Here is a 16,798-nt window from a genome sequence, read left to right on the forward strand (position 1 = left end):
GTCAATCATTTTATCCCTTAAAACTCATCTCACCAAAATGTCAGACACATAATGGTAATTAATATGATTAGTCTTTTGCTTGACTATGTTATCAAACAGCTAATAATGTGTTGCTAATGTTACACAAACTATGTATAATCATCAGAAATGCTTTGAACAACTCAGAACGTCAATGGAGAAAGGCATATAGTTGATAATAACATTGTAATATACATCATACACCCGCTATATTGCTAAATCTACCCAATTTTTATATCAACAGAAAAATATACCAGGATAACCTGGCATCTCTCAAGACTCCCCTGCTAGTTTGCCGTTAATGATATGCTAAAGCCCACCGGAACATTGATGTGATTGGTTACAAGGTAGTTTGTGATGTCAGAAACACCAGCAATTTCAAACCGTGTTTCCGAGACTGTCTTTTTTTCACTGCAGTTTTAAGGAGAAAATGAATGTATGAATTTGCACATGGTTTAACTTAAAGCACATTAAAAAAAACACCACATAGACTTATAAACAACATTTTCACCACAGGGGGAATTTAAATGAAATTATTTTTAACTTTCATCTAAACTGAAATATATATATGTTCACAAATATGATAAAATACAAGATGTGTATGTGTTGTATGGGGTATGTTTATTCAAATACAACTTGATTGATTCACTTTTTACAACCAAGGCTGAAATTGAGGTGAAGCCTCGACGTCAGGCACTGACACCTGCGCCGACAATCTGATCCCAAGATGTTACCAACTGAAAAGTGATGGCGAAATGACATGGGAAATAAAGAAGAAAGGAAAAAGGAAAGGAAGAGAGATGCAAAGGCTAGACTGTCTATGTGTTTTCGAGCAGCAGTTTCCTCTGCGTTGATGTAAGATTGCATGATGGACTGTAAAAAAAAATACAAAGACGAGGGAAAAAAATAGAAGGGCTCCCGCTTTACTTCTGGGCAGGGATCATGCTGTCGATTGACTCGCCCTTCTCCAGCTTCTTCTCCATCTCGACCATCAGCTTGACGCCATCAACCACACACTGCACCTGTTCAACCTCTGAAGAGCCTAAACGGTCAGCATTGGAAATGTCAAACACTCCACCAACGGAAGCAGTGTCCACACCACCTGAGAGAAATAAATGAAGATGGAACAAGTGGAGGTCAACAAATGGAGATGTTAAATACACGTCTTCATTAACATCAATAAACATTTCTATGCTTTTTGCATATGTATGTTCAGTGTTTGTATACCTGTGCCACGCTTCTGCAGGCGCAGTCTGGTCAGGATCTCCTCAAACTTGGCATGTGTGCTCAGCTTGGGCAGCTTGACGTGGACACCACCACGCAGTCCTGTGCCCAGGTTGGAGGGGCAGGTCAGAACGAAACCAAGATGCTCGTTCCACATGAATCCATGGTTGTGCTTCTTGAAAATTTCTTCAATCTGTCAAAGCAGAACACACACATGCTCACATGCTCCAGGTGACAACAGTCAGTTATGTGTGTGCATTTATTTGTGTGTGTTCTCCATACCCTCTGAAGACCAACGCAGAAGCGCCTGAACACTTCCTTCATGTTGCCACCCGGCTGCATGGAAATAACACGCAGATGATCCTCCTCATTCACCCAGACCAGGAAGGTCTTGTTCTCATTGTGCCTGTAATTGAAGCATAGGCATCCATTTACAATACAAAACCTAATTTATATTACCCAGCTAATATAAATTGTCTTCTATTGAAGACACCAAACATGGAGTAGTTCAGAACTATTTTCATTGATGTAGAAAAAACAAAGTAACTGGGAATATATTGTCGAAAATGTTACTCAATATGAACTTCTTGATGTTGCACTTGCAATCATGCTGTTGGTGTGGCTATCATCGTGGATATTCTGAAAAACTGCTTTCTTGCTTGTGTGATATTGATTAATTAAATAATAAATTACCTTTGTCCAGTCATTTAACTCATGTGATGCGTCTCATTTCGAAGGTCGCATTTGTTGGCCTCATATGTCATTGAGGCTGCATTTAAGAAAAGTAACCATTTCTCTGGGATGTAAAGGTTGCATTTCTGAAATGAGGGAGTCTCAAAGTAAGAAAGAAATATGTCAGTTTTATAATGGTTACTTTTCTGAAATGAGACAACCTAAACGACGAATACGGCCGACAATTGCGACAATGCAGAGCGCAACCTTTGAAATGAGACACAGCAGTAGATAACTATGATTTGACTTACCAAATGCCTCTGGCATCGGGCCAGTCGCGGGCCATACCAGCAGCCAGCAGCAGGGGGGAGACGGGTTTGTCAAACAGGAAGTGATCAGTGATCAGCTGCTCCTGCTCGGCATCAGTCATGGACTTCAGGGGGTAATACTTGCCCTTGAACTCTCCGTCCAAGCTGTTCAGAGCTGGAGGAATAAAGATATCCCAAACTTATACTGATTCCACACTCTCGTTCTTCAGTTATATTCTTGTGCTATTCACCCTTACAATTCTGAACTGTTGTTGGGGTTTGTAAGGTGTGAAATAAAGCAAACTATAAATATTACATGAAAAACAATAAAAAAGTACTAAAACTTAAATTAAAATTAAAACTGAAAATATAAAAATAATTCAAAGCGTATTGAAAATATGTAATAATACTGAAATAACGCTGATGTGTGCACACCTTCAACAGACAGCTTCTCCACAGCTCTGCGCTCTCCACGGGTGTTGTGGGGGGGCAGGGCGTATCCCTTGATGCTGCGGCCTGTACGCACACGGCTGCTCAGAACATAGTTGGGGTCCAGGTCATCACCACCCTACAAATAGAGATTTAATTCATTTCAGTCCCTGTTATTTTTAAACAATAGATTCTGATTAGTTTATTATTACCATGTGGTTTGGGACAAGCTCACATTTCAAATTATTCAAGTAAATTAACATTTGAGGTCAAGGAGTTCACTGTTGTCTCTTGTCAAGGATCAATTAAGAGCATCTAGCCTTTATAAAATATTTGTTATTTCTGTTTTGCACCTTCAGGTTCTCAAAGTTGAGATCGGTCTTGTGCTTGGCAGTTGCCTTGTATCCACCATGGCGGTCGGAAATGATAGGGTCGAGGAGATCCTTGAAAACTTCGTAGGACTCCTCGTCACCAGCAACGCAGCCGACGGTCATGATGAAGGGGTGACCTGGAGAAAAGTGTTATCTCATCAGTATATAGACAGAAGGAAACATGTTGTGCTTCCTGAACAAATCCAGGTTTGATTGGGGTAAATACTGTATGTGGTAAGAATGTAAAACTGATGTCTTTACTCACCTGGGTTGTCAACACCGGTCTGGATGACATCATCCACGGTGTACCCAGTGGGGGTCTGCTTGTCCCTAAGCTTGCCATAGATTTCCTTAGTCAGCACCTTGGCCATGTGGTTGTTGTGCTTGGTAAGGTCTGGATACTCATCATCAACTGAAAAGTTCAGCTTGAAGTTGTTGTGGGTGTTTCCGAAAGGCATGGTTGCGTTTCTAACACTGCGGATTGGACAAAGAGAAAATGAGAAAGATTATTTGCATTTGATTCCTTGAATTTTCATATATTACATATAGTTAGGCTGGAAAGAGTTACTTCAACCAAACGTCTAAAAGCTTGCCACATGACTGTGTCGTCAACTGCTGCAAACACTATAGCTTCAAGTTTATATGTATAAAAAGGTAGTAAGAAATTTACCATTTACCAAATAGTTTCAAAATGTGTTTACAGCATGCTGACTTAAATCAATGAAACCGTATTCAGTGCAGAACCATAACTGCTTAAACATCAGCTTCCATTGAATTGAGAAGACTGATACACATGTGAAACACAGCTACACATTAAAACAGGGTATACTAGCAAGTTCCACTTGAGGTCCTCACTTGTTATTTGATATGTCTGATTGTACCAGGAATAGGAGAGACGCTCCCCAGTCTAAATCTAGACAGATCTATTTTTACTATGGTGTTCACTCCCTCCCATTACTTTCACATAATCTCGAACGTCTCCAAAAAACATTGCACTGTTTTCCACATAAATAGTCGCATAGCTTTGTATTATGTTATTAAAGTATTCCCACATGTTCTGACCAGTTTCCTCAGACTCACATGTTAATCATGTCATGGTTATGTAATTATATCGTTTAGATGAAATCAAGTTTTATGTAACATACAAAACATAACGTTGTCATTTGAATTATTTTGTATTAATTTATGTTCTGTGGAATACACCCATCAGAAGATACTCGCATGATTTTATTTTAAGAAAAGCCAGCAGAGGGAACCTGTCCCATATGTGTCAATATGAGAAACATAAGCACATCTCAGGATTTTTTATGGCTGTATCCGATTATGCTCTCAGAACTGCTGTATATCACATGTTTGACATCTGCTCCCACATTTAAGAACAGGTCAACCAAACCAAGAGTCCCTCATTACAAAATATTTAAACATGCACAAAATTAAAAAATATATTAACATTTTCATAGTAAATCCAGATGCCTTTAATAAACATTCCAGTATTTTTTTCATGAAAAAGATTGTGCATCTGCTATCATGTTGGAGTGTATCATTATCGTAATACATTTTAATCAAATAGCATCTGACTATAAAGATTTTAAAAGGATTTACAAATTGTAAAATGTATGCAGCCCAGTTAATCACTTCTATTTTGCTTTTCTATTTTAAGGAGTAATACACTACAATACTTACATTTTTCTCTCAATTATTTTATATAATTTAATTAAATAATTGCTTTTTTGCTTTTTTTTAAGACTCTCCTTGCTGTGAATGATGGTTATTCAAGAATGTTGATGTCTTTACCTGCAAAAAAGACAACAAAAGTGGTAACAGTCCTTGGGATCAGATCCTGTTCACCAAAGCCGAAATAGGGGTCACCCAAGCTAGAACAGTCCGCTTTGGGTTTATATACCTCCAACCCCTTCAAGCCATTGGCTGGCCCATTTTAGAGTTCGCTGAAATCTGATTGGCTGGCCCCAGTCTCTTATGCCCTGTTTAGTGTAAGAAAAGCTTCAATTTAGATCCCGGGCATCTTAAATGAGGTGGCAGCTGTGGGTTGTGTCCCCCTCCACTTGAATATCCATTTACACTTCCCACCCCATACATAGCTTTCCAGTAGGGCTTAGGTTGGAGGAGGGGTGATGGGACATGGAGGGTCTGCCATGCTAAAAAGGCTGAGCAGCACTTTTGCCAAACATACCATGGATATCAGAAGTGCTCACGTCAGGCCGATGGCTTTGGAAAAAAAAATCACCTGGTAGGCTCCGGCCATCTCATAATTCTTGGTGCAAATTCACTTAGCAGTTTTGCAGATTAAGTTTGAGGGTGTCACATTTAATTTATTTATCTGTTCATGCGATTTTGCCATCTTGCAAAATTATTACAGATCTAATTATGTTGCCATGTGAGTGTTTATATGAAAACCATCAATATCACAAAATATCTTGAACTCTTAGCGTTTGTTTTATTCAGAGACTGTTGTGTCTTTTTTGTAATTCAAAGAGAGGTATTTCCCTCTCTCAAGTTTCTGTCACGCGCACACATACATGTTCTCACTCAGGGAGGCACCGTTAGTGTCCCCAGTAATAGAGTCTCACTGGATATTATGGGTAACCCCCTCCCCCAATGTATCTGTCTAGTAATCCATTCAGCTGCAACTTGTGTAATACATACATTTTGTTAAGTAATGCATTGTAAAGATTTAAACGTAACAGCATTGTTTCATTTTATCTTTGTACCATGGCTATAGGTTACATAGGACTCTAAAGCTAGTCTAAGTGTCTCCAACATGGCACCAGTTGTGAATAACAGGCCTGTCATGGCTCACATGCTCCCCAGCAGCTGTCAAGCATGCAACACACACATACCAGCACAGCTTATTATACAGAGATGAACGTTTAAAGTTTTTCATTTGCTTCTCATGCTCAATTCATTACTCTGACTTTAAGATATAAAGTCGGCATGAAACAGAAGTTGAGATAGTCTTTTCCCCCCCCGTATATAAGAGTGAAATGGCTTCTCGAACAAGAAAAAATGTTGTGTGAGACTTGATTTTGTCCACCGGTAATCGATTGGATTTGTTGGATCGTTATGGTTTGCTATTGCTGTGATCTCATGTGAGTGACGGGTTGTCCTGCCCTTTTGCCACCAGTAAACATGTCATCAGAGAAGAGATGTCGCTGCAAGAGGGAGAGAAATTTATTTTGATTAAAGATTGAGGGCACATGAATAAAAAAAAAAGATTAAAAAAAAAAAGAATGACTTGCATCGATAAATCATTTATAATAAACATTGTAGTTTTCCATAAATAAAAAAAACTGAATTATTGATTTCGATTTTATGGTGACTTTAATGTGGCGCCAGACATATTTTTGAAAAAAAAAAGATTCACGGGATATTTATATTTTAAGATTGGCTGGTTGGGAAGGGTCGTTCACTGTGGCCTTGCCCTCTGGTGTCACCCCATGTCCCCAGCTGTCTTCTGTTTGTCCTATCTATCTATCTATCTATCTATCTATCTATCTATATATCCAGGGTTCGAAATGACTTAGGACTCTTGGGGGGTCCCCTAAAATGTAATTATTAAATTATTAAAAATTCTTTAAAATCTAATTAAAAATACTTTTTTTTTTTTTTTTTTTGGTTTAACCAATACCAGTTTTAGTTTACGAGTTTTATATCTTGCAATTCTGACTTTATAACACGCAATTGCGACTTTATATCATGCAATTATGACTTTATATCTCCAAATAGGGTATTATAAAGTCAGAATTGCGAGATATCTATCAACTTTTGAACTATTAAGAAGTATTTTAGAGGTACACTGACATTCAAAAGTCTGAGGTCAGTAAGATTTTTTTTAATGTTTTTGAAAGAAGTCACTTGTTCCTTCAAAATCATTCTAATATGCTGATTTGCTGCTCAAGAAACATTTATCATGTTGTGCTGCTTAATATTTTTGTGGAAATGTCGATACTTTTTTGCCATGCGTTCTTTGATCAATAGAAGGTTCAAAAGAACAGCTTTTATTTGAAATATATTTTGTAACATAAAAGTCTATACTTTCACTTTTGATCAATGTAATGCATACCTGCTGAATAAAAGTATTATTTCTTTAAAAAGAAATCTTACTGACCCCAAACTTTTGAATGGTATGTGATGATACCTTCCAATCTTTGAATATTATTTATTTGAGCTGGGTGTGTATAGTTATGTCTAATCTTTCTAGGTCTGTGAGGTGGTGTCAGAATGGTGTGCATGTGGGAGAGAGGGTAGGTTGTGTAACATTAGTGTGCTTACATACAGTCTAGAGTGAAAGAACAGACCCTCATTACAGCTTCAGTTACTACAGGACAGTTACACAACACAGTGAGGACAGAGAGAGAGAGTTTTTAAAAAGTCTTCTTTCTCATTTGCAGTTCATCAAGTGGTGTAAGATGCATGGTTGGGTAACTGCTAACAAACTAGAATGTTGTTTAGGACACATTATTACACATGCAAAATGTGGAAGTGGAAGTGAGACTTTGACTTGAGAATGTCTTTCATGGAGTCTCTATGAAGAATTATATGTTGCGTATATGTGTCTGTGGGTCCGGGGAGGCCAAGTCATCATCATGTTCTGTAGTCTGGGTGAGAGTAGCAAGTTAACAAGCAGTGGCGGCTAAGAATATACTTGGCCTTTGGAAGGGCAGCAGGTAATCTGAGTCTAAACACTCCATATGACCTTCAGCCAAGGCTTGATTTTAAGGTAGAGCATGTATGCATGTCTGTTCTAGCTTGTACTTTTTTGCACAATTTTGTTTTGTCTCCTTGGAATGAATCACTTCCTGCATACTTCATTTGTCAATAATTATAATGAATATGTGTAAATATGCGTGTGCTTGCATGCCTGTACAGGCGGTTGGGTGCAGTGGAATGAGCTGAAGGTCTCACAGGTCACCTGGAGCGGTGTTACATTTTATTTTTTATTCCTTATTTTGGTAGGAATAAAATATGCACAACAGTATGTACTAATAGTGTCTAATTGCATTAAGTCAATTAATTTACTTCAATTTTTATTTCTATTAAATGTTTGGATAGTTTTTTCAGTTGAGTCTGAGATGTGAGAGAAGATATAAATATGAGCTAATCAACCAATACTAACCTGTTATGCAAACCAGGAGCAAGTTGCACAAACACAGCCACTATGTTAAAACTGAGTCTTAAGAACTGGTTCGACCAACTAGCAATAAGCCTTTTAAATAAGTCTTTTCAAATTAGACCAATCTACATTTTTATGCAACTTACTTTAAAAATGAATGATCAATTAAAAAGAAATAGATGACTAATTTAAAACTAGTCTAAGCTACTGTCAGGGTTTGGGTAGGTGGAAGTAGCGAGGACTCAAGTGCAGAACAATAGGTCTTTATTAAGCATAAAATTAAAACAAAAACTACACTAAGGGGGAAACCATGGGTGCTTCTCAATATCCCTCCTCGTCTCCTCGCTCCTCCATCCAAACCGATTGAGCTCAGCCATCTTGAAGGACATCTCAATTCTCTAATTGCACCGACCGCGAGGAGGCTTCCTGAGGAGTCAGAGCGAGGATAGGCTACACGGGTGTATCCTTTGTGGATGTGTTTTAATCGACTAAACGTGACGCACGTAAATTCTCCACCCTCTTCACATCGGTCACAATAATCTTAATTTGTACTTTACCTTTGCAGTTTATATAAACCACACATCTCACATATTTCAACAGGGTATCTTGCTTTATTATTATTTATTATGAATTTCTTAAATAACCAAACTTTAACGACATAAGGGCAGATCCTTGAGTGCTGCTGATGACGCTGTGAAATGACGCTCGAGTGATCAAGTATTCCAATGTATATATATATATAAAGCTTTAATTTGATTCCTCCATCCTCATTTTCTTTCCTTGCAGCCTTCCCTCGCATCCTACAGGGGGTGGAGCTGAGAAGCGAGGAAAGGAAACAAGGATGCACAAAATAAGAATCAAGAAGCACCCCATGACTCGACTCGACACTGCAACCACAGGGAGAATAAATAGGTAGCAAACAAGGCAGGTAAGGAGGGAGGACAGGTGGGGCAAATTAATCAATCAGGTAACAAGATGGGAGGGGCTAGACAATCGACAGGAGAGCACATGGCAAAAGCAAACACATGACAAGCCATGTGCTCTCACCAAACAAAAACGAGAAAAAATGTCAAAAATAACAAAAACACAAGAACATGGCAAGTAAAGCAAATCACAAGCCATGTGCTCACACAAAATGAACATACAGCTAATGAGAACACTCATAAGCCACGTGTTCACACAAAACATGACGACATGAAAGCACACAGCTAGTGTAAGCTGTGTGCTACACCATACGAAAAAACATGACATGAAAGCACGCGGCCGATGAAAACATGAACCACGTGCTACACAAAACACAACAACTCGTAACCGCACGCTCACACGACAAGACCAAGCGTAAGCTCATCCTGTTCCTGCACACTACTGTTCAGAAGTTGAGATCGATAAGATTTTTTAAATGTTTTTAAAAGAAGTCTCTTCTGCTCAAAGCTGCATTGATTTGATAAAAAAACACTGTAATATTGTGAAATATTGTGACTACATGTTTTCTATGTGAATATATAGTACAATTTAATGTTTTATTCAAATACATTAAAATGTAATTTATTCCTGTGATCAAAGCTGAGTTTTCAGCATCATTACTCCAGTCTTCAGTGTCACATGATCCTTCAGAAATCATTCTAATATGATGATTTGTTTGATTGTTGAATGTTGGAAACAGTTCATATTTGTGTGGAAACCGTCAAACATTTTATTTTTCAGGATTCTTTGATGAATAGAAAATTCAAAAGAACAGCATTTATTTGAAATAGAATATTTTGTTACATTATAAATGACTGTACTGTCAATTTTGATCAATTGAATGTAACCTTACTGAATAAAAGTATTAATTTCTTTCCCAACATTTTTTTTTTATAAATTCTTACAAACTGCAAACTTTTGAATGGTAGTGTATAATGCTACAAAAGTTTCTATTTCAGATAAATTTAGTTTTTTTAACTTTCTATTCATCAAAGTAAAAAAATTCAACATTGATAATAATCATAAATGTTTGTTGAGCATCAAATCATATTAGAATGATTTCTGAAGGATCATGTGAAAACTGGAGTAATGATGGTGAAAATTCAGCTTTAATCACAGAAATAAATTATATTTTATTGTATTATTATTTTAAAATTGTAATAATATTTCATAATATTACTGTTTTTACTGTATTTTGGATCAAATCAATGCAGGCTTGGTGAGCAAAGACACTTTTGAACAGTAGTGTACGTCCAAAAGTAGTATTTACCCTAAAAACAACTGGATGATTGATGTGACACTGTGATAACAATGTTTGTTCCAAAAGACTTGATTAAGTGCATAAAACAAGTTTATTAGATATTAAACATATAAATTGTGACAAAACAGGCTGTCGGTCTGTGTGTTGGTGGGGATTTTTCAACGATTTCAGTACATACGATTTTACGTAGTTACATCCAGTAGGTGGCAGGCGGCGGCAAAGGACTATTATGAGTGAATAAGTCAGTCAGCAGACTATTCAACCATTTCAGTGAAAAAGGCTGTTATATTTAGGAACAAACAATGCTATGGCTATCAATGTCAATCATTGCTATTTCAAGAGTGAAATGCGGATGTAATTCCCAAAACTTTGCAGCATGTAAAACAAGTTTTATACAAATTCTGAATGGATATTAGAAAGCATAGAAAGCATACAACGAGCGCTCCCTTTATTAGGCTACTAAAAAGCTGTTACTCATCTTCATTGAGATCTCTAGCAATCCCGCAGAACCAGGACTATTAATAATGAAAAATTTGTAACTTAAGCCTAATGTTTCCAATTTATGCAAGAAATACAAAAGCCCTGACATGGAGCAGATATAGATGTAGTAGAAAGATATATATATATATATATATAGCCTATATATATATATATATATATATATATATATATATATATATATATATAAAATTACCCCTCAAAAAAGTCAGTAAGAAGCTTTCTCTTCCCGACTGCGAGTGGAGGTTTATTATTCTTCATTTTTTAAACCTAAAATTAGCTTCACCTGAGCGGCGCCAATCAAGCAGTCCTGTAAACGATCATGCGGACAGCGCTCTTTAGATGTGGGGCTGGGCGTTTACATTTGAAAGAGACATGGCAAGTAGCCTAAACAAACTTAAAGCTACACTGTGTAACTTTTTAAGTTGATTCTCAGCAAAAAACACTTTGTTCTATCAAAAGTATATGTGCTCATTCATGTGTAATTACTTCCACCAACTAATAAAGTATTCTCGTAAGCGTAAAATTTGCCATTTATAATAGGCCTACATACGAGCGAGTCGCTCGAATGGCGGCAGCCATGTTACGCCTCCATCTTGAAAATACATTCGCCAAAGAGGGACATACCTGGAAATTCGCATACCTTTCGCGTTTTACACTCAGTGGCACCGGGACGAATGCGAGGGGGAGATTACTCGCTACTGCCGGCAGATTTGAAATAATACGGCCACCGTATGAGTTAAAACGCCCTCGGAATGGGAGGAGCTAGAAAGTAATATTCAGTTGGTAGTCATAAACAATTTCACCGCTAGATGGGAGAAAATCCTACACAGTGTAGCTTTAATATAAATTATTGTACATAATTAATTCACGAAATTTACCTCATGCATTTAATCAGATTTGTCATTATTATTTTTACTAAAATAAAAATATCGGAGGGACCCCCCTTAGTCGGATCACCCCAGCCCCCCCTCAATTCGAGCACTGCCTGCACATGTAACAAGGCATAAAGACAAGAGAGCGCACGGCAAAACAGGAGTGTCAGAGTTCTGTCACAAAACCAAGAAATAAACTAGACAGAAGTGACAGAACCCTGACAGCTAGCCTACAACCGGCAACAGAAACTGCAGCAATATCCGAGAAATGGTAAAGCGTTCACGTTTATGTTTCAAGCATGTGACGTCAGAAGGGTGTGTGTTTTTCTTTCTTTCTTTCTTTCTTTCTTTCTTTCTTTCTTTCTTTCTTTCTTTCTTTCTTTCTTTCTTTTTATTCCTTTCTTTCTTTCTTTCTTTCTTTCTTTCTTTTTATTCCTTTCTTTCTTTCTTTCTTTCTTTCTTTCTTTCTTTCTTTCTTTCTTTCTTTCTTTCTTTCTTTCTCTCTCTCTCTCTCTCTCTCTCTTTCTCTTTTCGACCCCCTTCCATCTCATCCTCCGTCTCTCTCTGTCTCTGGGTTGTATTGCATTGACTCAGCAAAGAACTCAATCAGTGAAATTGATATAAATACAATCTGATGCTTATGATTAATGGCAGAACTTAGTATACATATGAATACAGTTTAAGTAAACTAGTATTTTTTTATATGCAAATTGATTGCACACTATTCAACTGAGTTTCAAATAACTGTATTACATTATATTTCGAGTGTAGATTTCTTTAAACACATGTACAGGTGAAGCCAGGCTAAAAATGCCTCATACGTTACAAGAATATTCTCACACACATACAGAGAGTGAGATATTCCCCTTTAGTAGTGCGAGTCTGCTAATGGACCCACAGATAATTATTCTAACACCATGGTTCATACAGATTCACATCTTGTGTGACTGTCTAGCCACTTACATAAGTACATAAGGAGTGTATCATGTGTACATTTGCCATGTGTTGTATGAAATGCAATATGACGAGTGTATTAATTTGTAACTCAGTGAGGCCACTAGCAGACAGTGTGCCTGACTAACTCAACATATTATTTACATAATTACGCAGGATTTCGCTCTCTAAATAATTTAAGTGCATATGAAATACTATAATATTTTTGGTAGATTTTGAAACAAAATTACAGCTTTATTTGTGTATTTATAAAGCTTAGTTAAAAATGTACTTTAAAAGATAGAACGTATATTGCTTGGTGAAAATATTGAAATCATAATTATTTTAAGCTATATCCCAAATTGAAAATGTCTGAAAAGTGTATTACAAAGAATTTTACAAACAATTTATTTTAAATTAATTTGTTTGAAGTATGCTTTTTTTCCTTTCATTTTTTTTGTAAACATTCTTTTTCTCACTCGCTGTATAGTGTAGCTGGTGGACTTTCCTCATGAAATGAGTTAATGACTGGACAGCGATTGCTGGTTTACCACATCCATGTGATTTTACTGATCTTGTCATGATTCTGCCCTCGTGTCCTTGATTTTCTTTAGTCTTGAGGCAGGATCATGACAGACTCGTGTTTTGTGTGCAAGCACATGGCCTTGTGTTTGGGCTGTGTGCTTGTGTTGTCTGGTTACTTAACCCCGCCCCCTTGTTATCCTCATTTTGTCATTATTGCTTTACCTGTGTCACCTGTTATGTTATCATTAGTCTCCCTATTTAATCTCCTTGTGTTTGCTGTCCTGTGTTGGTTCATTGCTAATCATACCTGTGAGTACCTTGTGGAAAGTCTTGTCATTGCTAGAGTATTTATTAGAACACTGTAAAAAAATTCTAACCCTCCCAAATCAAAAATTTCAAGTGACCGATAACATCTAAATTTTTCAGTTGGCCCAAGTGAAATTCTTGTTGCAATAGTCTGTTAACATTGGCTCAATGAGAAATAATACATGAGACTAATTGAAAAATTTAGATGTTATCGGTCACTTGAAATTTTTGACTTGGGGATGTAATTTTTTTTTTTACAGTGAAGTATTGTTTGTTTATTGTCTAGTCATAGTTTAGTCTTGTCAGCCTAAGATTCCTTGTCCTGTCCATGTTTTGCCCCCTTGTGGGTTTTGTTTTCCTGTTTTTGTACCAATAAACCTTGTTCATTGTACACTGTCTGCATTTGGGTTCATCTCCTTGCATCTTCATAACAGATGTTTGTGTGGCTTCAGTTGCATGTGGAATGTTGTTCTGAGCTCAGACCGCAGATGAGTGTAAATTAAACCACATAAAGTGATGAGTTCTTATTGTTTGTGTTTCAGATCCTGTAGCTAGACAATACTAGGGTGACCATATTCCATGACATGTCCGGCCGGGGTTTCGAGATCGCCCAAAATATCCGGGATACGGCTTTTGCTTTATCGTTGCCATTCATTTTGTTTACATGCACACCTTTTGATTCAGTAGGACTGAATTAATTCCGATTGGTGAATCTGAATGTAGTGTTTACATGAACGCTAAACAAGTGATCGGTTGATGTGCGTTTTAGCATTGCTAAGAAAATTCCTCTGTTTTCGTCTCGATCGGGATCCGTGTGCACGACCTGCAAAGCTGGCACGTCAGTGTCAAATAATGTAATAATGTAAACATAATGAATGGTGACTGTAGAAAGCAAAAGCCGAATCCCGGGCATTTTGGGCGATCTCGAAATCCTGGCCAAACATGTCCTGGTTAAACAGGACGTATGGTCACCCTAGACCAGTGGTTCCCAAACCTGTCCTGCCGGCACCCCAACACTGCACATTTTCTTTGTCTCCCTAATCAAACACACCTGATTCAACTCATCAGCTCATTAACCCATGTGATAATGAGCTGATGAGTTGAATCAGGTGTGTTTGATTAGGGAGACAAAGAAAACGTGCAGTGTTGGGGTGCCGGCAGGACAGGTTTGGGAACCACTGCCCTAGACAATACTATAGCTGCCAGTCCTCAAAGACAGAACAACCAACAACTCACCCTGATAGCCACCTCCTGCCACTGCCATCTGAAAACAAGAAAGGGGAGAGATGTGAGGATTATGAGAATGTAACAATAAGATGAAAGAGTGCATCATTAATCATTTATTAATCAATAAATAACTACTGATTTAAGAATTAAACAATGAGGAAATTTTGTCGCTAGAGGTTTTTGTTCAAACTCGAGACATTTAAAAGCACTGACCATGCATTCATATTATCCAGATCTTTTCTCAATACATAGTTTGCTTTTAGATAACTGTTTATGTATTTTATTGGAGGTTTATATAAGCTATAGTTATATTTTATTCCAACAATACCAGCTGAGTATAATTGGCTTTTGTGTCAGTAATTGCTCAGAGAGCAGTATTATTTTGTTTCCTGTTGTGTTCTGAGTTGGCGATCACAACAAAACATGTCTGTGGTTCATATGATTTTGGTCCCTTTTGCTCTATAGAATCTCTCTTAAGCTTTAGCTCTAGAAAATGCACCAACACATTTCATTACAGCCTGCAGAACTAACCTTGACTGCTGAGTGAGTTGTGACATCAGTGAGCAACAGTAAACTGACTTAACACTGTGACAATGTTCAGTTCTCTGGACTGCTTGTTTAATAGATGATTAATAGGTACTGGGTGGATGTCTGTGGGAGCAGCTGGTTTGGTGTTTTTCTTCAGATTATTGAAAAAGTCCCAGGCCTTTGTTTGTTTGGCAGGGCTCAGGATTTCAGCTGATAAGGAGTTAGATCTTAATCAGTGAGTAGTTAACTTATGTAATCCATTTGCACAAACCACAGCAACTGACATGGTTGTGGTTGAGAAGGTCATCCAAAATTTTTCCGATGTTAGCTAAGGATAAGTGAGGAAGAAAATACATCAGATTTGTGAAGATTCATTGTGGCTCATTCATGCCACACACCCAGAAGAGATTTCTTTGTAAATTGATGATAAAATTCATACATTGCATCAAATTGAATGTTTTACGAAATATTCCATTCTCATGGGGATAATTGGTAATTTTATGGAGAAAGTAACTAAGTATACTTTCACAATAAGTTATTTCAAAGTGCTGTATATAATCACTGAATCTGAATCAGGGTAATACCATTAAATTATATATCTTCTTACATTTATATAGACTCACCCCTACTTACATGTATTTAGTAAACTACTGCTGCAAAAGATTATATATATATATATATATATATCTATATATATATCAAGAGATAAGCAAGCCTCTTGTCAAATATCTTCTCTGAGACTTCATTGATTGTTCATGTATGATATAAATTAATCATTAGTCATTGAGGCTGCAAGTGTAACATAGAAAAATACATTATTTTAACAAATCTTCAAAGCAGAAACCAGGAGACATTGGGATCACGTTCAAGAAGCTATTCTTTATTGAGGACTTCGCGTTGACGTGGCTGCAGTTCTTCCAAAGTCTAAGTGGACGTTCTCTTACAGTTTATATACATTTAGGGGCAGGAACCAAAACTTTGTGATGAGACAGGTTTAGGAACCTGTTCTAGACTGAGAGTGCTGCCCATCCTAATCCACTCAGCATATATATTCAAATGCTGAGACCTGAGTACAGGACTGGCAGGACTCTCTTGCTAAAACACAAGCTCCAAGAGCCATTAAGAGTCTCAGTAAAACAGGACTGACCGGAGTCTTTCGCTAGAAAACTAATAATAATAGATAATATTAATTTATACCTAACCTTAACATGCTAAATTCAATGTAAACCTAAATTAAACATTTTAATAAATTTGTAATACAACAATTTGTTTCATTAACATTTATTATTATTATTATTATTGTTGTTTTGTTTTTTTTTTAATCCAGAGTTTATGCATGTGCATTTACAAGACACTGGTTACATTTATTTTAAAGATTTACTGATGGATTTGGCTGATGCATTGAACCCTACCTGTTCAGGCAGCCTTGGACTGAACTTTAAATCTTTGCTGACATGGTAAGCTCTTGATGTTGTCTTTATGGGTGTGGTAGGCCTGCTATATAGTTCACCACCTGTGTGCTTCTCATT

The 16,798-nt window shown here is 37.1% G+C and overlaps 1 protein-coding gene and 1 long non-coding RNA gene across 2 annotated transcripts; one reads left to right on the forward strand and one right to left on the reverse strand.

Annotated features, from left to right (window-relative positions):
- Positions 1-618: 618 nt before the first annotated feature.
- On the reverse strand, positions 619-5,086 carry ckma (creatine kinase, muscle a). Its single transcript, XM_084113648.1, has 8 exons — positions 4,817-5,086; positions 3,288-3,496; positions 3,005-3,159; positions 2,658-2,790; positions 2,226-2,397; positions 1,525-1,648; positions 1,246-1,435; positions 619-1,120 (listed from the first exon to the last, which is right to left on the reverse strand). Exons 2-8 carry the CDS (start codon positions 3,478-3,480, stop codon positions 942-944), a joined length of 1,146 nt encoding a protein of 381 aa, XP_083969774.1. The 5' UTR covers positions 3,481-3,496; positions 4,817-5,086; the 3' UTR covers positions 619-941.
- A 2,448-nt stretch (positions 5,087-7,534) lies between these two features.
- Positions 7,535-14,347, forward strand: LOC311082662. Its single transcript, XR_014606154.1, has 3 exons — positions 7,535-7,760; positions 8,940-9,081; positions 14,057-14,347. It is a non-coding gene; the product is annotated as an uncharacterized lncRNA (long non-coding RNA).
- The last annotated feature ends 2,451 nt before the right edge of the window (positions 14,348-16,798 follow it).

Source organism: Abramis brama (assembly GCF_963993115.1).
Source record: "Abramis brama genome assembly, chromosome: 5".
Taxonomy (NCBI): domain Eukaryota; kingdom Metazoa; phylum Chordata; class Actinopteri; order Cypriniformes; family Leuciscidae; genus Abramis; species Abramis brama.